A 25,747-nucleotide genomic window follows, 5' to 3' on the forward strand; every position below is an offset into this window, starting at 1 on the left:
CTACGGCATCCGGCTCGCAACGCCGTTTCCCCGACCTGGAAGTGCTTGTACGCTCTCGGCAGCTGTTTTTTTTCCTTCTTTTTAAAAATGGCGACCGACAAAGGATATGTGTTTACAGGCGTTCAGTTATTTTTGGTGTTATTCTTTGTAGAAAGTCAGTGTCGGCTCCATCATCTCATACTAACAGTAAGTGCTAGTTAGAGCTGAATCATTTAACGTTTGTGTAGCCGTAGCTATTGGCTGTTGGCCTGAGTAACGAACTGAGGAACAGCGTTAACTAGTTAACGTATAAAAACGCTGACAGCGAATAAAATATGAGGATAATATGTATTTTACTATCAGGCCGTGACTGTCTGTGTGTATCTGTTACTCACCGAGCTTAATTTACCTTTGTGAGCTAGGTTAGGTTAGCTGACTAGCACAACGGCCCCTGTCACTAGCCCTTCATAACAACTCCTTTCGTTTTCCGGAAGCTTAGTTAGCGTCAGCTAGTTTAGTGTAATCTTCATGTGATGTTATGGCTGTAGAGTAAGGCCTGTTCACTTATTAACTACTGTAATATTTTCATGATTCAAAACATGCTAACATTTTGGTCGTTTACTGTAGTTTTTCGACACACGACCCTCGTGAACTGGAGTCGAGGACTTCACAGGAGAGGCGCTTTCAGTTCTCAGTTGACGAGTTTTGGTTTGTCGGCGATATTGTAACCTAGCAGTTCTGTGTCGGGCCGTGGCTAAAGGCGCATGAGCTCCGATTGAGGAATGTTATTTTAGATAAAAACGGGGTTGTACGGGAAAAATTAAAAAGTTAACGATGCTCATTCTGTTATTCGGTAACGTTAGAAGTAGTTGTATCCCCACACTCCCCACTTTAAGGTTCATGGGCATCTTAACTGTGTAGATCTCTCAGCATGTTGTTGCTTCACAGGAAGAGGGGAGAAGTATCAATAGCAGGTGTCATGCAGTCAGATATGCCGTTCAGTAAATCAATGTGAAGTAATACCTGGTCAGTAGGTTAGTAAACTGGATGACTTGGATACCTGCAAAAACCACAGTGCCGCTAAAACAGATTGTTTTGTCTCAGGATGATGTCCGTCAGAGGGTCCACCTCAACACGTTCGGCTTCTATAAAAATGGTTACATGAGTGTGAACATGAAGACTCTCAGTGTGAGCGGGGCACCAAACAAGGATATTGACAGTTCTACGGTAAGTTTTCTCTTAAGTGTTTCAACTTTCTTAAACCGTTTTTAAGCTGCTTTTTGCAAATATAAATTGTATGTTAGATCCAGGTTATCTATGTAAGTCTGTCTGTGCACACAATAAAACATTTAGAGATTGACAATATTAATGTTATGAAGGCCAGAATTACGATATTGATGAACAGTTGATCTATTGTGCAGCTCTACTAAAAGCCCAGTAATGCTGTTGTGGTAAATCCCAGTTTAAGGCCTTTACATTTATCCACAGCAAGTTATAGTCTAATGGAAATGTTGCAGTCAGTTCCTTACAACTTGATCTGTAACTAATGAACAGTCTCCCTCTTTTGTTGTGGCTTGGAACAGATTGGTTTCAGCCTGGACCGAACAAGCAGTAACGGCTTCTCTACTTATCTGGTAAAGGCATTCTTTGCAATGGCAGTCACTCTAATTATTTGATTATTATTTGCTGTGCTGTTGGATGAAATCAAAGAAACTGATTTAATATGACATACTTTCTTTTACATACTTTCTCTAAGTACATTTACGGCATTTGGCTGACGCTCTTATCCAGAGCAACTTACAGTTTGATCATTTTACACAGGTAGGCGAAGGTGGTGTTAGGAGTCTTGCCCAAGGACTCTTATTGGTTTAGCGTAGGGTGTTTACCCAGGTGGGGATTGAATCCCAGTCTACAGCGTAGAAGGCAGAGGTGTTACCCACTACACTAACCAACCAAGTAATAAAATGATTGTGGAAAGGAGATGGGAACCCAAAGCTCTCTCTGCTTGAATCATGGCTTAGGTGACTGAGGACACTTTTTAATATAAACTTAATTAATAAATTAATGGGTGCATTTACATGTACAATAACAATACACTTATTGTATGACTGTCTGATTTTGGCAGTGATCAGATTATTCAAGTGGGCATGTAAGCAACATATTAGCATATCTGTTGTTAGATCACAGCCTTTATTTGATTTGAAGGAATCCAATGTAGACACCCAGATTTTAGCCACGTATTTGGGCTTTTTATTGTGCATATTGACTGTTAATCTTGTATTTTTTTTTATTTTGCACATGTACATGAGCAGAGCCGAACAGATGAAAGAGCAACTCCATAAGTAGAAACATACTTGAAGAAGGAAAACATTCTGTTCAGTTTGCAGCCCATAATTAAATATAATATAATTTTGAATGTGTCAGTATATTTAAAGAGGACTTTTGAAAAAGGTGTTATTGGCTAGTAGTGGTAGTAGTAGTGATGGGCAATAGCCATTGCTGGTAGTTCATCAGTCAAGCAAGGCTGTTGTGTGATTTGTGACCTGCGATTTGTTCTGCAGGATGACGGCCTAGATTACTGTGTTTTGAAAAAGTTGCCTAGCAGTGATTTTGCAGTGGTGCTTCTTTTGCTGGACTTCAGAAATAACCTGTAAGTTCACTGTTCTGGACTAACTCCATCAACCCACATTTAAATGATAAATTCATTCACTTTCAACTTCCAAAACAGATACTGGAAAAAAATCCTTCATTTTGTCTTTTAAAGAGTGAGGATGAAGACCTCTGCGGATGAGGGGATGTTCCCTCAAATTATTCCTGTGGTACCAAAGGCTAAGGTGGATGAAAATGAGAAGAAACCTCAGTCTGAAGGTTCAGCTCTGTCGCTTCTGACTTCTGTCGTTATCTTAGAGAGTTTGCTTGACATAATGTTGAAGCCATTTGTGTTCAGTTGATTCTGTTCCAGTAACTAGATACAGCTGCATTTAGATATTTCGTCATTTTACACTTGTTTGTTGCCAATGTGCCTGACCTTTTGTTTGATGTTTAAACAACAAAGATGTGACACAACTTTTCCATTGTGAGCTGAACAGTATTGAAATACACTTGCAGCCAATCTACAGTGAAGGCTTTAGACCATATTATGTTATTGTAGTAAAGAATGATCTATTCTGCACTGTATAATATTATCTTTGCTCATAGAAATCTTCTGTATCTCCGTCCTTTATAGCTCTGAGTCAGCCCAAGGGGGACGTGACTGAGGTAGGAAAACTTATTTTGGCTTCTGTTGACCTTGTTGCCCTGGCTGTCTTAGGAATCACATGATTTTTGCTGGTTTTTGGGTCATTGGATTTTGCCAGTTTTGTGCTGAAATGTATTGATTACTTCTCTTGCAGAACAAAGTAGACATCACTTACGCCCTGCAGCACAAAGGCAATGCCACTTACTCCTTTCAGGTTAGTGTGGTTAGTAAATTAACTTTAGAATATCATATCATAAGAAGTGATTCAATGAGCTGACCACATTAATAAAGCACTTCTCAAAATTATATGCGTAATCTTGTTCCACAGCCATATTATATTATATTGAGATTGACGTTATTACAATGATAAATAATCATTTATAGGTTTGAAAAACAAAGCACACATTGGTCACTACTATGCTGAAATTATTATACAGTTTGAAATGTTTTATTATTACTATTATTTTTAAGAGTGGTAGTCCTGTAATCAGCATCCCCACTTCCCACATCCCTGAGGCTGATTAACTACAATTGGGGTGTTAGGAAATTGTGTAAACTTGATTTTTCTTTTCATCCAGCCATTCCTTTAACAGAAGTGGAGGCTACAATCATATCAAACTTTACAGTATGAGCTATAGAATGAAAAGCAAGATGCATCAATAAGTGTTTTATGATCACATCCTGGCACTCTTAATTGAAATCAAGTTGAATCTTCACGCACACATTGGTTTTTTTTTAGATTACTTGGGAGGACATATGGACAGTACCCAGTATAGATGACTAAGAAAGCTAGGCCATGTTAATAACAGGGTTTTTTTTTTTTTCCCCCCAGTTTTACTTTAATGTAACAACGGATGTGCAGCAAGGCCTTTACAACTTCTACTTCCACAACTGCTACTCCTCTATGGCTGCAAATCAGGATGCCTCTTCAGTGAGAATGCTTAGTTTCAGCATTGATGTAAGTACCTTCTTTTGTTCCTGAACCCCAGAAACATCAATCATTATTATATTAGTGAGTTAAAAATCAGATGTGTTCATAGAAATCAATTGCTAGCACTGGTAAATCCAACTGTTTTTGTGTAGAGCTGCCACTACTACATTGTTATTAGTAATTTAGTAATTTACCAGTTTCATGGATTAATAATCATGTTTTTTTATTTTCATTCATTCTTTCATTCACTTTTTTATAAAAGAACAAAGACTAGAAATGGAGTAGTATCGAACTATACATACTCCCCCAAACATTTAGCATTTTTTATTGGAACAAGATGAGCAAGGGAGCTTTTGTAGTTGATCTGAATAATTATTGTAATCTATAATTGTGGTCTTGTATTGGAAGATCTCTGAGCTAGCTGAATATTTTTTGCTTGTTGATGGGTGGGTGGAAGTGGTGAGAGAGTGAAGTGAAACTTGATATTAGTTCACATAACCTTTCCCCATTCACTGATGCACAGATAGAAGGCTATGAATTAACAAAATAAAATACTCTTTAATAAGTCTAAAAAGATATTTTAAAAAAAGGTGTTCCCATTAGGCTCTGTTTCTTCCTGTAATACAGACTACAAGGATCATTTAAAATAACAGGCAAACATCTAAGTAAGTGTTATTAGATTGTCAAAAGGGTCAATTTGAATCACTGATTCGTTATTTTTACATTTTTCCTCCTTTCAGTTGATTTTATTCATGTAATCATAATGTGTGAACACTGCTATGCATTTGATGTAAATGGGCAAATCTGTCTGGTTTCAGATCACAATAGAAGAGAAGAATCCTGACAGCTTTCTGTCTGCTGGAGAGATTCCTCTGCCCAAACTCTACATCTGCATGTCTGTCTTTTTCTTCCTCAGTGGTACAGTTTGGGTACACGTTCTACGCACACGCAGGTAGAGGAAGAATGCACTCAATAGAGCTAAAAAAAGTTTTAGTTAAAGTACAGTTTTCCACTCACAAGAACTGCATTTCAATGATAGCCTATATTATCAACAACATAGTTTTAAGTCTTAAGTAGGTAAATTTAACCCAGTAACAACCATGTGCTGTGACATCACAACTAATGCTGGTAAAATTATGCTAAAAAACACCCGGTGGTTGATTGGCAAAAGGTCAGTAACATGATTGAGTATGAAAGAGCATCCCAGAGAGGCTGAGTCTTTCAGATGTAAAGATGAGGAGGGGTTCACCACTTTGTGAAAGACTGCATGGTCAAATATTGCACCAATTCAAGAATAACATTTGTAAACATAAAATAGCAAAGAAGCCTTGCTTTTGATCGTCTGTGGTACATAATAACCGTAAAAGATTCACAAAATCCAGAGAAATCTCTGTATGCAATGGACAAGGCCAAAAGCAGTATTTGCTGGTTGTGATCTTTGGGCCCTCCAGCAGCACTGCATTAAAAGCAGACATGATTCTGGAAATCACTACATGGGCCCAAGAACACTTCTGAAAACCACTGTCTGTGAACACAGTTTGTTGCTGCATCCACAAATGCAAGTTAAAACTCTAAAATACAAAAACAAAACCACATATAAACTGGATCCATAATTGTTACCACCATCTCTGGGCCTGAGCTCATTTAAAATTGACTGAGGGGAAGCGTAAAAGTGACCTGTGGTCTGACGAATCAACATTTGAAAATCTTTTAGCAAATCATGGACACTGATGAAAACATTTGGCACGTTATGAAATGAAAAATATGACAAAGGAGACCCTGAACTGTTAGTACAGCAGTCAGTCTCCTCAGGTCCCAAACGCTTACAGAGTGTTTTTTAAAGAAGAGGTGATGAAACACAGTGGTAAACATCCCCTCATCCCAACTTTTTTGGAACATCTTGCCATTAAATTCAAAATGGGCATATAATTTCGACATTTGATATGTTGTCTTTGTATAATTTTCCTTTAAAACTGTGGTTTACATGATTTGCATATCATTGCTTTGTATTTATATTTTTATTTTTTATTTATTTATTTATTTTAAGCATTCTGCATGGTGTCCCAACTTTTTTGTTTTCTCCAAGTTGTTCATCTCTACAAAATACCACCAGTGTCAGGATGTCACGAGTGAAAGGTTGTCACAAAAACAACCAGTAGAGAGCAGCATATACACTTCATTACATACTGCATAAGAGCTGCGCACTAGTGATTTCAGCCAAAAATAGGCAGACCAATCATTAAAAATGTCACATCAAAGGTTTTTAATGTATTGAATAAGGTGTGGTCTGTGGTATAGTCTGTATTGTGCTACTCTAACTTGGATTAGTGTTGGTATGTCAAATCTCAGTGTAATATGCTCACTTCTGCTCTTTTTGTTTTTCCTCTTTTTTTTATCCTGTCTGTCTTTGCAGTACTGATGTCTACAAAATCCACTGGCTTATGGCAGCTCTCCCATTTACCAAGTCTCTTTCCCTCATTTTCCATGCAGTGAGTTGACTTTTTGGGGCTTATATCTTTAATATGTGCATAATATGATACATTTTTGTGCAAGTAATTATTTGTGACTTAGACTACAGATATTCTGTCTGTAGTTTAGATTTGTTTATGCTATATAACACATTAGTTTAATTGAAGAGTAATGGCTTATTTCATGTCGTTCAGTTAATACAGTACCCTTTGCTTTACAGATTGACTACTACTACATCTCCAACCAGGGCTTTCCAATTGAAGGCTGGGCTGTGGTCTATTATATCACACATCTGTGAGTTTGTACATTGCATATGTAGCTATAAAGAAGAGCACATTTTTATGCACTTTGCTTTTTGTGTACTCATGGTTTTGTTTTCTCTGCAGGCTGAAGGGGGCACTGTTGTTCATCACTATAGCTTTAATAGGTACTGGCTGGGCCTTTGTTAAACACATCCTCTCAGACAAGGACAAGAAGATCTTCATGATTGTTATCCCCTTACAGGTACTCACCCACATTTCTGGCCTACATTTTTCTATCTAGAAACATGTGGAGAACAATAAACACCAATGAAACATAAAACAAGTTTTTTTAAAGTAACAATTTGACGAAAAACCGAATTTACACATTTTTCCTCTTACCATGAATGTACTTGATCAGCCAGGACATGTTCAAAGTTTTCTCCTTTAGTTTACTTGAGATACAAGGCTAATGTAGCTGGCAAATAATGGTAGCTCATGCTGCTAATTAGCATTTCACAAACCACATACCTAATTCACTGTTGAGTTGCAGTGCTAATTGGAAGAGCATACTTTGTAGCAGTGCGAAGAAAACTTTGGACATTAAACATGTCTTGGCAGATTTCTTGTAGGGTACAAGAAAAATCGTTTAAATGTGATGTTTGGCTGAACGATCTCTTCAAGGATTGTTTAAGTCTCCTCCATTCTTCTAGCTTTGTTTCTATACTGATTTGAGGAAGCTGAATTTTGTTTCCAGGTGCTAGCAAATGTGGCATACATTATCATCGAGTCCACAGAAGAAGGTTCCAGTGAGTATGGCCTGTGGATGGAGATCCTGTTTTTGGTGGACCTGCTGTGCTGTGGAGCCATTCTCTTTCCTGTTGTGTGGTATGCAATCCACTGCACTTGGAAATTTCTAGTTATTTCACAGGGCTCTGCTATGCAAACACATGGATCTGTTTAGAGCCTTGTGGCTGTGTTTAAATATTAATGTAAACATTGAAATATGGATGATTTTGTGTTGCATGGAATGATTGTCTTCATGTTTCTGTGCAACTGGGAAAGAGCCTGCTTTTGACAGCTATTTTTGCTTTCAGGTCTATCAGGCATTTACAAGAGGCATCAGCAACTGATGGCAAAGGTAGGCTGAGTATGCTGGTATTTAATTGTTGCAGAAATGTTCAAGTGATTTCTAATTTGTGTTGTAATGATTTTATTATTGCTTTAAAGAAACAGTACTTTTTTGTGTGTAGGCTACTCATAGAATAAGGTATTGTTCTAATAGAAGAATATATTGTCCCAAGTGGTAACGTCACAGCTGCACTAAAAGAATATTAATTAATTATACAATTAATATAAATGTTAATCTATACAATTAAATGTTGACACAACATAAAGGGCAACAGTCTAAGGGTTTGGTGACAGTCGTTGATAGGACAGCTACAATATATATTTTTTGTGTGTGTGTGTATAAATGTAAGGCTCTTCAATGGTTGTCCTAAAGTTTTAGTGACCTGTGTCATGTGAGGTGCTACAAAGAGTACTTGTGCCAGATTTTCTGCATTTAAACAGTAATTGTTTTCTGAAGTTACAAATGCAGATGGGGTACCCTTGTACTGGAAGGCTTAGAAGAGGCTTCATGCAGTTACTTAGTTCAGTATCTGAACCATTGACATTCTAAACAATTTATTGAAGTTTAAAACTGTGTCACTGATGTGTCCCACAGTCTCTTCCAAGGGTCTGTCTTTGACAGTTCTTTCTGGAAACCACGGTTCTTGACCAACGAGTCTAGGCTTCAGACTGGTTCTCATAAGTGTTACTAGATGACTGTTTTGCACATGCATGTATTTTATTCAGATATATGTTCTGAGCCAATTTGTGTATTACATAATTAGAGATCTGTATCAGTCTGAATCAAGACATTTTAACATGTTTTTTTTTTTATTGATTTGTAACCTTGACCATAGACTTGTACATCACATTGAACCTAGAAAAGGTGCATCATTACACATTGAAAAAATTATTCTCAGATTGTTTACATCATACTATGTTGCTCCAGTTTTCCTGATCGTCTTTACGTACAGAACTTTGTAAATGTTGCCATTCACAAGTGTGTAGACCTTTTACATATTTACAGTATTCTAAAGTACCTCACATGAAAACTTTTTTGGGCACAAATAGTAGGAAATATTTTTCTAGGTCAAATGTGGTTTATTTTTTAAATATTTTTAAGTTTCTTTATTGGTAGCTGTGCTTCATGTCTCTTTCATGGTTGGCTGTCCTCTATAACTTATTCATAGGTCTTGGCTTTTACAGCAGGAAATGGACTTTTGTTGTCTCTCTCTCTCTTGTCTATTCCCAGCCATATTGCATTAGACTGCAGGTGAATGGAATCCTAAACTGATAGAATAATCAGATCCCTCATCTCTCTGGAGATCAAGTGTTGCCCCAAATTAGTCACGATGGGAAAGAAAATGTTAGTGATGCTTTGCTGTCATGTATGAAGTTGTTATACATTGCAGAGTTTTCAGTTTTGGCCTTTGAGAATTAATTTCTTTATCCCACAGCAAGTAATCACAGCAATATGTTTTCAGTTGCACTGAAAACAGTAGTGCATTATTGTCATAGCACTGGAGCACTGGATTGTGGTCTCTAAGTCTAAGCACTTTTGTCAGTGTGAGAACAGTCAGTTCAACAGATACCGTGGAAAGGTCAACAAAACAGTGTTGATGTAGAGTATGGGAAAAGTGTGTCATTTACTTACAAATAAAAATGCTCTGTAATGCTCATGTCATCCACATGATCATTCTGACTGATTATGATATGCTGCATCAGCTGTAGGATGGTGAAATCATGTTTATGATGGCAATGCTTTGGTGGGGCAGAGTGTGAGTGACCTATCATTCAGTTGTCCTTCCTTCCAACTAGACTTGAAGTCCGTAGGTTCAGATGTAACATGAGAGAGGACAATATCGGTTTGCTGGTCAAAACTTTGCTGTTTTTTTCTTTTTTTATAAAGAACATGACATCATAATGTTTTATTAAAGTTTTCGCTGATCTCAATAAATACATTAAACTTTGAGAATGGCAGATTTTATAGACTGACTTTGTTTAAGCCCGAGATATGCATCTGTAATTGTATTGTCTTCAAGTACAGCTTTCTATCACCATATTGCAACTAATTTTTGCCTCGCCTTAATTGTATAATGACCTTGATGGATTTGGGAAGGGGAAAAAATTATCTTGTGCCAACAGTTGTGTAACTGGAAAGAGCTAGACCACCTTGCGCTATCCCCCATGGAGATAGCAGATGCTAAACAGGCCATAAATGTCACAGAGCAAAAAGAGTGGCCTGGGCTATGTCTCTATCGAAGCTGCAGATAGTGCAACAGATTTTACCTTCAGTAAGGGGCCATGCACTTTCCATTTTGTGGAAAGAATGTTATCTCTTTTAAACACAGACAATGCATGCGCACAAAATCTCATCCTACCTCCAGGTAGCACAGTAGGGCTTGTTTTGTAACAAGAGGGAGTATCACTCTTATGGCACCAAAGTATCACATATTAATCTGTATTAAAAGAATAGTTTGGCAATAAATCACATTTACACAACTTTATCTTTACGCCAAAAGTTGCAGCGTTTGCCTCTAAATTGTATCATAAAGCTGACAAGAAAGAACAAGCACAAGCTAAGGCCGACTGTTGATCGGCTTCCGTTAGCATACCATCACCTCTCCTTTCATCTGAAAATTTGCACTTAAACACACTGCAAAGATCAGAGCTGATGGCCGATACTTATGCTTCTGTTTTATATATATATATATATAAAATAAAATAAAATAAAATAAAGAAAAGTTCACGCAAAATTCAGCTGCCTTTTTGCTGTTTCTGCAGTGCTGTTTAGCATGCAGCATGTCTCTCTTGCTCCCCAACACCCCCAACACCCCCCCCTCTGGGCTGGAGCTGTCCATTAATGGCCAATTCTCTCTGCAGTGCCATGGAAGTTAATCTTGACAAGTATTGTGCAACACACCTGATGACATAAAAAAAAAACACACTATTTTGTAGTGTTTTTTATTTATATGTAGTCTCTACGGGCACTGGGGGAGTGCCCAATTTTGGTGTGTGCATGAATGGGTTGCAAATGACACCATGTGGTCTTTCATCTTATTAGTCCTGTTAGTGGATGTAGCATAAGTGCTTTCTTGTTGTTAGTGCTTCATCAGTGTGCTAATGCTGTTAGAGAAGCAGCATTCTTAGAGAGAGAGATGTGTTGAAACAGGTTATTCCCTAAGCCTGATTGTGTCTTACTTTGTCCCACTACGGAAAGACCTTATTATTATAAAAATTGGGAAAGGGGGGGGGGGATTTAAAAAGAAGGCCTGTTACATTTCCATCACGGAGAAGGTGATTTCTTATTTAAGTAATGTTTAGTTTTTTGTTTTTTTCTCTGTCAGCTTTTTGTGGCTGCAAAGATCTTCCCTCTCCAGGCTATACAGTACACATATGTAATTAATTTTTTTTTCTGATGTCACAAAAAACCAACATATTACAAACCTATTCAGCCTACATCAGTTTAACCTCATGCACTCATGCTGAAATTGAGCTTTTCAGCCTGGACTGCTTCTTGCATGGGGCAAAACACTGGGCAGTCAATCGGAACAGCTCATTTGCATTCTCATTCTCACTCATTTACAAAACTAGCCTGTGTAATTCTAAAGTATAAAGAGAGGTCGGAATAGTTATGTAAAAATTAGGCTGCTTTGGTACATAATCCCATACAAAGAGTATGAATGGACTTGAGACAAGAGTAATGAAGGGTATGGCCCCATTAAATATGATGCTTTACCTTTTTTACTGAAGAAACGCAAAGAGAGAGTAATTTTATTGTAAAAGATAAAAGAACATTCACTCTGCAATTATATTGACAGTTAATGGTTTTCTTTTGTCCTGTCTTTGTTTTTTTTTAAAGCTGCCATTAATCTGGCTCAACTGAAGCTTTTTAGGCACTACTACGTGATGGTGAGTGCATATGTTGTTCAATTTCTCACTCTTTCTCTCACTTTCACTCTTGCAAGAAAGTATTCAGTTCTAGCAGGAGTCACGTTTTCTAGACATTTACTCTGCATAGTCATGCACTGTAAATACAGCACACTGGTTTCGTTGTGTCGAACGTACACTACAGTGGGAGTTCTCTGTCCTTGTCTTTATGACTCTGCATTAAAAAACTTTTTTATTTTTAAGTGAAACTTCTGTTAAGCTAGTATGACTGTTAAAAAATGTACAGCATTTCTTCGTGTATTGTTTTTTGTATTTTGTATTTGTATTTCTCCTTCTTACTCTCATTTTTGCCATCTCATTCTGTCTCACCCTCTCAATTTGGCAATCTCACTCTCTACTCCCTCCTTCCTTCCCTCCCTCCCTAACTCTGTCTCTCATATCGCCCCCCCAGCTCTCCCTCCCTAACACGCTCTCTCTTTCCCTCAACTCCTCTTTCCTTCTCCTTAACTCCTTCCCTCCCTCCCTCCCCTATTCTCTCTCCCTCCCTCCCATCCCTACACACTCTGTGTCATCTTTTGGTGAATTAGCTTAATCTCACATTTAAAAATAGAAAATGCAGCACTTAATTGAAGTTCATTTATTTTGAGGAAAAAAACCTCATTGAGATTATTGCCTTAACTGCACATCTAGGCAGCACAAGTTTCCCTTATATAAATTTTGTATTCTCTTATCCCTCACTGGGGTGTGGGTGGGGGTGGGGGTGTGGGGGTGTGGGGGGTGGTGTACAAAGTGAAACATGAAGTCAGGGGTTACTGTTTTAAAGTTCCTAGACACTGTGATCAACTTGAAGTGAAATATAAATGCAAAAAATTGTGGCACATGTAATATTTTTTTTTCCCCCCCTAGAATAAGTTTATTTCAATTAAAGTTTATTCCTTTTTTTTCAGTGTGAGATTAAGCTATTTAACCAAAAGGTGAAATTTCTTGTAGCGCTTTTTACTCCTCTTTACAAGGGGTGCTAATAATTGTGGAGGGAAGTGTGTGTGTGTGTGTGTGTGTGTGTGTGTCTTTTAAATCTTTTAAATGGAAATTCACCTAAGAGGATGTTCTTTTAGATCTCACTCTCATCGCATGGGTTATATTGGATGTCGGTTCTGCTTGACCCGAACAATGACAGATGTGCTTTATATTCATCTATTCATGACTTGCTGTGTATGAATGTGTATCACAGTTTCTTCTCCACTCACATCCACCAGTAGTGATGTTGCTGGATGTCTTTTATTAGTTCCATTGGTCTGGATTTTACAAAGCATTTTGTAAACATTATTATCCTCGTTCACTCACACAAAGTCTGAGGTGATTCTTTACATTTATCTCTAACTGCATGTTCCTTCACACTTCATTCACCCCAGACACTTTGTCACTTAATACAGACCAATGACTGTACAAACAGTACAAAGACATTAGTTTAGACATTTTTTTGTTATGTTGTATATAAATAAAAACATGAATTTGATTATTTTACTATTTTTTTGTACATTATAAATGTGTCTGTTATAAATAACCATGTTTCTGCTTTGCAGATTGTGTGCTACATTTATTTCACTCGTATCATCGCTATTCTCATCAAGGTTATTGTCCCTTTCCAGTGGAAATGGTTGTACCAGGTGAGTGAACACCATTGTTCTCTTTACTCTTGCACCTATGCAGTCCCAACTGCATCCCACAACTGCCTATTTAACTGCATTTTAAAATAATAAGAAGTAACTTGTGGACTGTTAAAATAAGTTATTATATCTTCAGCGAGAAACACCAAGAGCAAAGTTAGCTGAAAAATAGCATGTTTCTGAAAGGTGCTGAAAATGAATTGGATTTAAATGCTTCTCTGCCTGTACGCTCTCAGAACTAAAGGTACAAAACTGTCACTGGGGTAGTTCCCCTCTTGTCACTGGGGTGGTACACTCGAGGGTACATCTCAGTACATTTATTCAGGGAAAATAATTGTACCATAATCCGTTGAAATTATATTTCTAAGTTGTATTGACTCCACACACTCTGTCTCATCTCCAGGCTTTTTATTTTATTGTTCTGTTTAAAAACATTAGCTTATGAAAAGGTACCAGTATGTACTTTTCACCTGGGGAAAAACTTATTTAAGGTGGACAGTTGGACCTTGAAACCACTGTTGTACCTTTGAGATACATTTGCATTGTTTGTACCTTGATGAACAAAAAAATGTACCTGCACAGAACCTTTATTTCTACCAATGTAGGTTAGGATTAGCAGAAGCCTTTCAGTCACTATTTTTGATACCTTTTTCCTGTGTGAGCTGAAAATCTACATTATGCTGGTAATACTGGCCATTTTTCAAAAACGTTGTTTACAGTAGTAAGCCAGTGGTTGTGCTCAACATCATGCAGATGTAGATTGACAGGTGGTACAAGAGAAATTGCAGTCAAAACAAATATTATGGATTTATTTTTTGCTAAATATTTGAAAATATGAATATGTAAATTGATGTATTTAGAGTGGCCACAATGAGTGAAGTCAACAAATCAGAGCAGCCTTACTATTATTATTTTAGCGCATTTAATGTGCAGAAAGACACCATAATTTTTATAATACTGACATGCTGTGTATCACCCTTCTTGTGTCATTCAAATACAGTGCATCTTATTTGTACCTTAACTGAATTAAAGATTACAGTCTTTCATTGTAAGATATGCCATGACTGAATGAGGACTGCTTGGGTGTGCCTGTGTAAGAAATGGTTGAGAATAAAAACATTCAGATCTACTGTGGTTGATGGCGTCACCTGAAAATCATGGCCACTTTAATCGTGTCTGTTGAAGTGAGCCTGATTTCACAATTTTCTCCCAGTTTGAGATTGCTTTTTTTTTTTTTAATAGATGCAGCTATAGCTTGATGGATTGGAAAATAGTTGTGGGCCAGAATCTTGCCAGTGTTTTGGCACTGTTGATTTTAGATGGATTTAAAAGAACTCAAAGAACGTTTTGATCATAATAGCATTGTGGTGTAATGTGCCTCTTTTGTGCTTTCTTAAGCTGCTGGATGAACTCGCTACTCTGACCTTCTTTGTCCTAACGGGACACAAGTTCCGGCCGGCCTCCTACAACCCGTACCTGCTGCTGTCTGTGGAGGATGAGGAGGACATGGAGATGGACGACGTGTAAGTTCTTTACATGTGCATTTCTTCAAACAAGCATTCTTAATATATGCTTTAATTAGACATGTAATAAGGTACATCTCTTCGCACACCAACACTAACAATTAGGGATTAGGTGAAAATTAGCGATTAAAGATTATAAAAATCCATAACATTTTAAAAAAAATTGTTTATATTGTGTAATTTTTTAATTTAAATTTAAACCATTTAATGCTATATAATGTTCATATGATTCAAGCCAGAATGCAATAACTTATTGGACAGAAGAAATAGCCTATTAAACTCTGCTCTTGACCAACATCAATTTCTTAACCATATTAACTTGCTAACTTGCTGCAGAGACAACTAATTTAATCCCAATGTGATTAAAGCCGTAACTTCAGTTAGCATGTGGGCAAACAATTTGCACAGCATGGGCTTTTCATGCTGATGAGTGGGGTCACTGCTCATTAGTCTATTATTCATTCAATCTGGTTCTTATTGCCAAGTATAAATGTAATCTTTGCAAACCACACACGTTTACTACACAGACGAATCTAAAGCTAACATTTCGTAAAGTTCTGTTTTACCTTTGGAGATGGATAGAAAACACCTTCCTGATTGTCATAGAACTAAATGTTTTTAAAAAGTCAAGCAGGCACATCTTTTGACTAAACTATAGCCACACATGCAGGCAAATAGCTGAAAAAGTAGCACTGGTTGCTAAGTAGGGATTGAAATTGTTCTTATTGGTCAGTCCCTTTTGTTGGGTCTGGTTGCACCCCTGCCCTGTAGTCGGGTACTTGGTTTTTTGTCTCATACTTGAGAGTATAATGTGTGCTACTTTGATTAGTAGTATGCATTGTACAGTATGTACTGGTGCACTGTACAGTACACAATATGCTATTTCTGTAACATTCTGCACCCAAAAACTACAAACAATCACATGCCCAAGACAAATTAAACATAAGCATGAACAGCTTAAATGACTCCGAGGACACTTGCGGTATAAATTAATCTGTGTAGCCTGGAGCAAGTCCGTTTTTTTTGTTTTTTTTTTTGTTTTTTTTTTTGTTTTTTTACTGTTTGTAGCATGCCATTGGAAAAAGCTGTTGTTAAAAACAAAAGCATCACAGAAAGACCTGCTTTACTAGCCATGGGCCATGCCATGTTGTCACAGATTATCACTTTGCATTTGCTTTGTTTTTCACTGTTTTGTTGCTCAATAGCTTCGTTCAACACAGCGCAAGACAAGTGAGGACGATGTCACAAAACCATTCTATTAGCCAGGGTAGAGCAGTAACATCAGAAAACGTTATTAATTGCATTCAAAATTAATGGAATTGTTATTTTACAAACCGTTAAAATGTAGCCATATGCAAATGTTTGGGCGCTCCTGGTCAAATTACGTTTTCTATTTGAAAATAAGCATGTCTCCTCTACAGAGAATACCCTTCTGCACGTTTTAATACACAATTAGTATTTATTTACTAAATTTAAATTCTCTGGGATAAATAATGAAAACATAAAATATAGCCTGTGCAGTACGTTTAATTTTCATTTTTCTAACATGTTAATCTCAACATATAAATAGAAATTGAGCTCTCACATTTGCAGAAAAACTGCATATTTAATTGTCTCTTCTAAAGAGTTTGTGTTAACATTTTTCATTTAGAAAATCAACAAAATGTCATTTTAAAAACATGTAACTCAGCTGTAAGTGCACTTTATTGCCAAGGTGGAATTGAGAATGACTGAGTGTGTAAAAGTTAGTAGAAAGAGAGGTTATAAAAGAGAAAGATTATGAACTGGTGGCATGAAAGGGACCCAAAGAAGCTACTTGAGTGTTAGCATGTGCACAGTAAAGGACAGGTTTTTAGTTGCAGATTGTTTGGTTTTGGAATTGATAGATCAATCCATCGATCCAAATTGTGGAAATGATATAAATTTCAGTTCATATCTCCTGTCCCTGGCTGTGTTTAGCTTTGCTGTCCTGAGTGAGCTCTGTCTGTCCATGCACTCAGTAGTAGGTCCAGTCTCAGGTCCTCAGTGCCATCCCATAAGAAATAGTGTGTTTTTGAGGGGCTCCTGAAAGTAGTATTAAGCACCATATGAGTATTTTTGAGTAGTTCTCTCTTATCTTATTGAGGATGGTGGAGAGAGCAGCTACTTAACTCTCTCGCCTCAGCTCTTGGAAAGCTTTTCTCAGCAGAGACAGGAATTGAGGGCACAGAGTTGTGAATTTGTAAACATACAGTTGGTGCTGTTTTACAGTTGGTTTTACTTTCTTTGTCACTAAGGAGCCCCAGTCTTGTTTATTTGTTAGGTGTAGTCTATAGAATTTGACAGTTAATGCCTTCAGTGCCTCAAGTGCCATCAGCTGTCATACATTATTACATGAGTGGCATCTCAAAAGCCCCTATCACACATGCACTTTTTATGAGGTAATTTAACTCCAATTAACTGTGGAGGTGTTAAGTGTGAATGCAAGTCATTATCAAAATCACAAGAACACTGACCTGGAAACTGACCAGTTTACAGGGGAACTCCACCAATTTTTTAGAATTTCTGCATAATTCAATTGTTCACCTGTAAATAAAGTCATTTAGAGTGGTTGGACATGAAATTGTTCATTGCAGACAAACTTATAAACATAGATTTCTGTGTAAGGGTGGTGATAAGAGCCTATGTAAAACCACATACATTATCATCAAACATACATTATCTTCTGGGGATACTTTGCCTTACAACACCCTGCATGTACCTCTTCACCACAAATAGATTTAAAAATATACATTTTAAGTTAAAATTGCATCTCCAAAACTTTTGTAAAACAATATCTCTGACATGAGGCAGCATATTCATAACCATTTTTGTAGTGTGTTTGTTATGTAGCTTTTCAGAGCATTAAACTCTTCTGGTTCCAGCACCAGCAGTTTCTCAGTAACTGAGCGTTCCACAATAGACCACTCCAGTTCACTTTGTTTAGATCATAATGATTCTCTTTTACTGCAATAACTAAACACTTTGGTATGCACTCCGAAACACTGTAGTGTTAAGTCAGCCGTTTAAGAGAAGGAGGTCTAGGCTATGTTGTGCCTAGAGAAGGCAAGATGGATTCTTGTGTACAAATTGTTACCCACTTGAGCTACATCACCAGCTGAGTCCAGGCAATGCACACACGCACACACAATCTTGTCCTGCCACCTGTCTTGGCTATAGTTGAAACCCAGAGGGATGCAGGGCCTGCTGGAAGAAGCCATCTTCATTACAGGAGCTGGCTGTTTGAGCACCTGCCCTGCTCACACACACGCACAAAAAAGCCTTGCTCCTGTCCATAGTAGACATGTCCCTCAAGACCTGGCCACTGCTGCCTTGCCTCGTTACTTTCATCACTGTCTCCTCTTACATTCCCATTCACTTTCCTCTAGCTTAAATTGTCCCAGGTGGTGGCATGACTTTATCAAATATTTAAACATTTTTTGCTTTCCTTTAAAATTACTATTTTGGTGATGTATATTTTGGTCACAATTAAATAATCTGTATATAATATGGTTCATATGTATTGTATGTATATAATGACTAAGCCTAATCCCAAACCTTGCACTAAGCACTTAGTCAGAATAGTTTTGTTGGTCCTGATAATGTAGGTTAGACCTGTTTATCTCATTCTTGTTCTAAGAAATGTACAAAACACACACACACACACACACACACACACACACACACACACACACACACACACACACACACACATCCCCGATACCCACTGTTTCTCTTTGGGTATTCCTTCAGGCACTTTGTCCTTTCTCTCACTTGTTTTTTCTCTCTCTCTGGACCGTTCTCTGTCTCTTTCATTTTGCCCCTCCCTCCCAAACCCAACCAGAAATAGCTTAGTGGGATCGTGGTGTCCTTGTTCTTCACCTGCTCAATTCCCCCACCCTTCTTTTCTTCATGCTGTTTCTTTCCCACCTGCCTGGGGACAAACTCAATCATGCCCTCTCTCTCTCCCTCACTTTCTGAGACCCTTAACATGAATTGAATGGGCCAGTGGACTACCTTTATAGCCTATTTTCTGTCCTGGTTTTTTTTTTTTTCTTTTCTTGATCAGGAGGTGTTGGCAGGGTAAAAGGGCATGTGAGTCCAGTCTGAATTGGCTGTACCCATTGAGTCATAAAAAAACAGAAATGATGGATGATGGGGACACATGGAAAAGAAAGGAGGCCACTTGAGAAGGCACAAGAATTAACTGCTTTTCCAACTTGCTAATTAATTTATCATCATGCCAAACAGAATTCAAACCATTTATTTACACTGTAACCTAAAACCTTTGCTACAACAAAATAACTTTGCGCAATGTCTTTGCCTGTTGACAAATTCTAAAGCTTGAGCCCCAAGCTTATCAGTCTCATTCAGTACTTTATGTATCATAATTAAATGGCAGAAAATTGTCTTAATAGTGATGGCCTGATGGGAACAGGTGAAAGGAGCTGTAAAGAGAATGTCAAGGATGCTGTATTATGGCAGTAGCTTTCCTATTGACTGACGTGCAGTTTTTGAAATGGAAAGAAAGAAAAAGCTTTGCATCTAATTATTTTAAAAATAGCATTATCTGGCAAATGGCAGAGCATTTCATTAACTTAATCATTATTGTGGCATGTCTGAGGCCACAGAGTTCCGTTTTTTTTTTTCTTTCTTTCTTTTTTTCTTCTTCTTTCTTTCAAAAGTCAATATAATTTTTTACTGACATTTCAGATAGTGGAAGTTGTGGTTGGACGATATCTTTTTATAGCCTTCTTCTTTGTAGGCAACAATTAGCTTCAGTTAAGGGTTAAGGTCCTCAGCCAGCTGCTGAGAAGAGCTCATAGTTGTTGAATGTTGGCACTTAACATACCCTTGACTTGTTTAATCAGACTTAATGAGTTGGTTATAAGGCTTAACGGGAAAAAGGGTTTGAGGGAGTTAAATATTTGTAGTGGTTGCGGTCACTGAGTTTGACTAGTTATTGACTAAACAATAGTTGACAGTGGTAAATTAAAAAAAAAAAAAAAAAAAAAAAATATATATATATATATATATATATATATATATATCAAATATCAAATAACTACTCAGGTGGCACGTGGCAAATATTTATGCCAGACCACTGCAAACATTCAGAATGCTTTCTTGGATAAAACAAATAGATTAGGTGCTATTAAAGACAATGTCAATTAACAATAAAATATCTTGTGTCCTTCAGAGGACTAGGTTGATGCTGTGTCTGTTGGAAAAAATGGTATGCAGACCATTACATAGGCTTGGTTAATTGAAGTGTGATAGTTAAAAACTGGTTCTAAATGTACAAGCTGTTGCCTGCAATTATGCTTCAGTTTTGAAACTTGAATAAACAAATAAGCGATGGTCAGCCCTGGGATCAGCTTGGTATTGCTGCTTTGAATAGCACTTCAGAACGTCACATAGCCCTTGCCAGATTTCTGGCATAGGCCAGCACAAAACTGTGCTTCAGGTAGGCACCATGTGGCCTGGCATTTTTTTGGGCAGGCTGCGAGTGGCAGAGTGGTCCCAGGAGAAGGAGGTGCAGGTGCTGCTGGTGAAGTAGGTTTGGCTGGCCCCATGTTCAGTGCATTTCCCTCTTTCTCTGGTTCATCTTAGCCAGAGGCTGCTGCCATCCTCTCTGGACTAAAAGCGCAGGTTTGCTGGATGATTTTTGTGTATTTTGTAGCTGGTGTGGAACTCTCAAATGCTCAGTGAATGATGATATGTAATAATCTAACAGGATAGGAATATTCTATTCCTACCCTTAAAACAATGGCTTTGACAAAAATCAACTTCCAAATTTTCCTGTTATCTCAAATGTGCTTGATCAGCCAAGGCATGTTCAGTGTCTGAAGCTTCTTCATCTTGACACTGGAGCTACAAGACTAACATAGCTAACAAGTCATGGAAGGCTATCCAGTGAATAGCAAAATGAATGATTAATCACACACTTGTCTCAAGCCATGTTTTTAAGTTCTTCTGTTGTCTTAAATCGGCGTGCTTGTGTTCCTGTCCAAAATTAAAGAAGCGAAAGATTAAAGAAAATTAAAGAAGCAGACTCTGAACATGTCTTCGCTAATCAACGAAATATGGTGAATTCTGTACATTTAGATTTTTTGCTGAACTAGCACTTTTCAACTGTGAACGACTGACTAATAAATTACTTAACTGAGAAATCAAGACACCAGTGTTGGGGAAGTAAGGACATGAAGTTCTTTGCTGGCTAATCTGAAGCTTTTACTGTCCAGATGCCATTCATTTACCATTGTTAAAAAGGACATGCTTAATTGACTGAGCAGTCACTGATTAAGTTCCTGTGTACCCTTCAAAGGAACTTTTTATCCAGATGTATTCATAGCAAGTACTACTGTTGGGTGTTGGGCCATGAAATCCACTCTTGTTTTATGTACTGGGTACCTGCATTTTCAAGTCAGCGAGCCAACAGCTCATGTCCTGGTTGTAGAGCCTGCTTTCATTGCTGGATGTCAAAATGCAAGTGAAAGGTATATGAATTTTGTTGAAATTACATTACAGTAGTACTAAGTAGTTACTTAGTAGTACTAGAAGTAGTTCTCTTGTTTCACTGGATTCTACATATATTTGCATGTGATTGTATATTACATAGCTCACAGATGTTAAGTACAGGCCAGGTTGTTCTTAATAAGGCATGCATGATGGAGCTAATGTAACACATTAGCTAATGCCACCAGCCCTGCCATACGCAGTCCAATCTGTGTCCACGCCTAAGTAATTATCAGTAACAGAAGGGGCTGGACTGTGTGTGTGTGTGTGTGTGTGTGTGTGTGTGTGTGTGTGTGTGTGTGTGTGTGTGTGTGTGTGTGTGCACACGCACGCACACTTTCTCTTGGTTTTATTTTGACACTTAAATGTCTTGTCATCTAACAAGAAAAATGGTTATAAAACAAGCTTGTAATGGCTATTCAATCCAGCAAAAGTCTGTTTGACATTTTCTCAGCAAAGGAAGAAATATTCATTCTTGATCAATTAATCATGGGACTATAGCATTGCTTAAGGCTTTTCCTAGAGAAACAGAGTAATTGTAAATATTTCACACATTGAGGTCTGTGTAGTGGAAGTACTTCAAGCTAGAATTGTAGATCCAAGATCATCTGCTTCTAGCTGATATCAAAAAGCAAACAGTTCACCAGAGAGACTTGTCTGTTTTCCTGAGGACTTTTAAGATTTGATTCTCAAACCAAGACTTTGATTCTAATCTGTAAGTCACCATATAAACCGAGCCCGAAAGCTTAAAGCTGAGCAATGAAACATCAACAGTAATAAGACCCCAAGGGAGGCCTAACCCCCTGTTCTTTGGCCTTTAAACTGTAGCAGTACCTTCTTGGTTGACATATGTAATATTTGTGTTTTTATATGGCCTGTGTAGCAGAAAAGGTTGCTAATAACTTGCTAAACCAAGGTTATTATCACTGTAAAAAAAATGTACAGGGACTAGCTCCTTTAAGGGAATTCTGGCTCATTCTTCAGGTAGTGCAGTAGATACACCAGCACCGTGTATGTTGGGGCCTGTGGTCCATTTCCGTTTGGGCAGAAATGGCAATGTTTTGCACTGCTTGTCAAAATCACTGAGAGAGACTCAACTTTTTTCCGTGAAACACAATTAAAATTTGATAAAATTTTTAGATAATGTGATGTATGCTGTAAATTAAATTTTATTCGCATTCAAGTGATGCTAATCTTTATCTTTATTTGGTGTATAAGAAGGGGAATCTAGTCATTCACTCACATTAATACAAACTAGCAGAACTATGTAGCTGACTATTTTCAAACTTGGAATTATGTAAAGTAAAAAAGACTGAGTTTAAGAAAATGTCTCATAATGAGAGGAGATTGTGGCGAAAAAGTCAAAAGTGCAGACGCCCTGAAATATGATCATCAATGTTATACATTACAGCAGAGTCTTTTGTTCTCCTCAGGGTGAAAATACTTTTTAGACTTAGAAGTTAGCTTTAGAAAATGCCTATAATAATAAGCAATAATCATGAACAGTAAATGGTTTGGAAAATGTATAAAATCTTTTGTAGCCCAAGCTAGAATAGCTCTAGCTAGAAGTCTTCCATCTTGTTTGAACCTTTTATCTGCTCTCTCCATAGGGTCACTACATCCACAGCCATGGGGGAGGGCGTTAAGAAGGTGAAGAAGGTGTCTAACGGCCCATCAGAGGAGCGAGAGAGCATGGCATGATGGGAGATGTAGTCCCCTGATCTCAGGGTGCTTCTGGACTTTGTGGCTAGCTACTGATGTGGTGGACATTCTTTTAACGAGAGCTTCACTGCCGCCTCCACTTGACCTTGTTTGTGGATGGCAGCCTGATCTGTTGAATTCCTACTGGACCTTCAATGATTATCTCATGCTGAGACATTACTGGTCCAAAACCCGTATGTATATCTTTGCAAATGTTACATAGACAGAATGAGGACCGACAGACCGCTATGCGATTTTCCTTCCCTTCTCTGTAGTTCTAATGGAAATGCTCGCTGCTGTGCTTTTGTCCTCAGCTAACGCAGGTTGTTTTGCCTTTGTTGTTTTTGTTTTTTATTTATTTATTTTTTTTTATTAATGACCGCCTTATGGCATCTTTTGATCTGAGACATACTCTCCAATATGCGCCAGACAAACACAAGTCATTGTAAAGCCAGCTGCTTCTTGTGTGAGTTTCAGTTTCCAATCTAAATATCTCGTTTAGATCACTGTTCATTTTAAACACTGACTTAAAAGCTAACTTTATTTCTTGTATAAATGTACAGATTCTGAGACAAATGTACAGCAAGATTCCTACTTTAAAGAGAGCAAAACACAGCATATGCAGTTCTAAAAGGTTGTCATGTTTTCTGTGGCAGGTTCTTGTTTTTCCTCATTTGGGGTTTAATAATGGTATGTGTGGGTGAATCTGGGCAATTCCAAAGCGGATGTTGCACATAAATTGCAGGACTGTATACTTAAGGAATCAGTTTTAATAATAATCACATGTTTGAAGGATCTGTATGGGGCTTCTATTTAAGCATTTTTTGGTACCATGTGTAGAAGGTTTTTAATTTGATGCTTAAATATTTTGCTTATTTTCAGAAATCTGTGGGCAAGCTAGATGAAGTGATGACATTTTCCCAGTATTAAACTGTGCAATGGTTTGATTTACATTCATGAGTATTTTTTTTTTACTTTTGAATGATTAAATTTTGAACATTTAATATTTTTTTCTGATCACTATTGCAAGCTAGTTCCAGAGAGAATCTCAATTTTCACACCACTATAAACATGTTAGTCTTGTTGAAAAAATTCAGGCTTAAGTGGGTTCTTCTCCCACAGAAATATATGCACTTGGGACATTTATTGTCTTATTCTTAGAAAATGTCCATAACTTGTGTTTACATGCATTATTGAAGCTGGTATTGACAAAGAATAGGTTACATATATGGCTCATGCCAGATAATTTTCAGTAAGTGGCTATTAAAGTCAGTGAGTTGGTATATTACAGTTCATCCAAGTTTTCTTCATTTCACTTTCCTACCTGATTGAGCTCCAGAAGGGCCTGATTTTTAGCTGTTGGTGTGAATCTAATGCAGAGTAAACGCTAAGTGGTGCAGCACAGATGAATTATTGGACTGGTGGTCAAAAATTCTGTTTTCCCAATTGCAACTAATCTACCCCACAGCTTTAATCTCATTGGTGATGTAATGAATTTCCCCAGTCTGTTACTTTCTTAAAATTAAAAAAAAAAGAATCCTCCCTGGTGTTATTTCTACATCTTCGTTTAAAATAACTGAGAACATTCTTCTTATATCTTCAGTCATAGAGTCCTTTTTTTTTATTGGGTTTCACATAATATTTGTTTTGTTTGGTTTACTTTTTTTTCTTTCTATTTAAGTGAATTTTTCAGTAGTTGTGTCCAGGAGGGTCCAAAAAATCAACAATCTTTTGAAAACAAATGGCCTTGCCCATCTTCCAGTGTTTGTTTGATTACTATGCTGTGCAAGCATCTTAATATTTTAATCCATATATTGTTTGGCTAGGTCTATTTGGGCAGATTGGATAAGGCTCTTTAGACATGTCCCTTCTAATAGTAGAATATAATGCTTATTATTACATTAAATATGCATAATGTTTTAGCAGACACAATACAGATTCTGAAACCTTCACTATTGGCCAATGCAATTTTTTTTCTTTTTAAACTAAGCTTAAAAATAACATTTTAGTATTTTAATGTGTGATGCTAGAACTACTCAGACTCAACCATACTATTATCGCAAGATTTTAGCATATTATTTATTATTATTATTTATTTAATTCTGTGCTATTTTAAGACTAGATTTGTGACCAAATGGTTTCTGATTCTTTTCTCCCCTATTCGATTCAGCATGTTTTGATGATACTGGCCCGAAACCAGTACAGATGGTGCTACCCAGTTTTGGATTGATGCTACTGCTAACTACTAATTGTTTACTATAAAAATGGCTTATGTGGTTGATGAGCAACTTTGAAAGTAATGCATCATGATCATGTACCCAGTTATCTGAAATCCCTACTGTATATGATTTTATTATTGAAAAGTAGCATAAATGTTCTTTATGGTTTTGGAGCCAGTTGTGGTTGTTTGATAATGGCCTTCATTTACATTTACAGCATTTAGCAGACACTCTTATCCAGAG

The 25,747-nt window shown here is 37.3% G+C and overlaps 1 protein-coding gene across 1 annotated transcript; it reads left to right on the plus strand.

Moving 5' to 3' along the window:
• The first annotated feature begins 61 nt into the window (after nt 1–61).
• Nucleotides 62–24,827, plus strand: gpr107 (G protein-coupled receptor 107). The gene is made up of 18 exons (XM_017697900.2): nt 62–186; nt 1,084–1,206; nt 1,563–1,613; nt 2,541–2,629; nt 2,744–2,847; nt 3,206–3,237; nt 3,372–3,431; nt 4,050–4,175; nt 4,967–5,100; nt 6,562–6,637; nt 6,838–6,911; nt 7,004–7,121; nt 7,614–7,744; nt 7,954–7,997; nt 11,829–11,878; nt 13,441–13,524; nt 14,923–15,047; nt 23,195–24,827. Exons 1-18 carry the CDS (start codon nt 88–90, stop codon nt 23,283–23,285), a joined length of 1,611 nt encoding a protein of 536 aa, XP_017553389.1. The 5' UTR covers nt 62–87; the 3' UTR covers nt 23,286–24,827.
• Nucleotides 24,828–25,747: the final 920 nt, after the last annotated feature.

This window comes from Pygocentrus nattereri, chromosome 23 (genome assembly GCF_015220715.1).
Source record: "Pygocentrus nattereri isolate fPygNat1 chromosome 23, fPygNat1.pri, whole genome shotgun sequence".
Classification (NCBI taxonomy): domain Eukaryota; kingdom Metazoa; phylum Chordata; class Actinopteri; order Characiformes; family Serrasalmidae; genus Pygocentrus; species Pygocentrus nattereri.

Bases quoted from the DNA above. Each gene is read 5' to 3' on its own strand.
- gpr107 (XM_017697900.2), top strand. From the start codon at position 88: ATGGCGACCGACAAAGGATATGTGTTTACAGGCGTTCAGTTATTTTTG. The intron at 4,176-4,966 runs GTAAGTACCTTC...GTCTGGTTTCAG, and splicing joins TGCTTAGTTTCAGCATTGAT to ATCACAATAGAAGAGAAGAA. The intron at 5,101-6,561 runs GTAGAGGAAGAA...CTGTCTTTGCAG, and splicing joins CACGTTCTACGCACACGCAG to TACTGATGTCTACAAAATCC.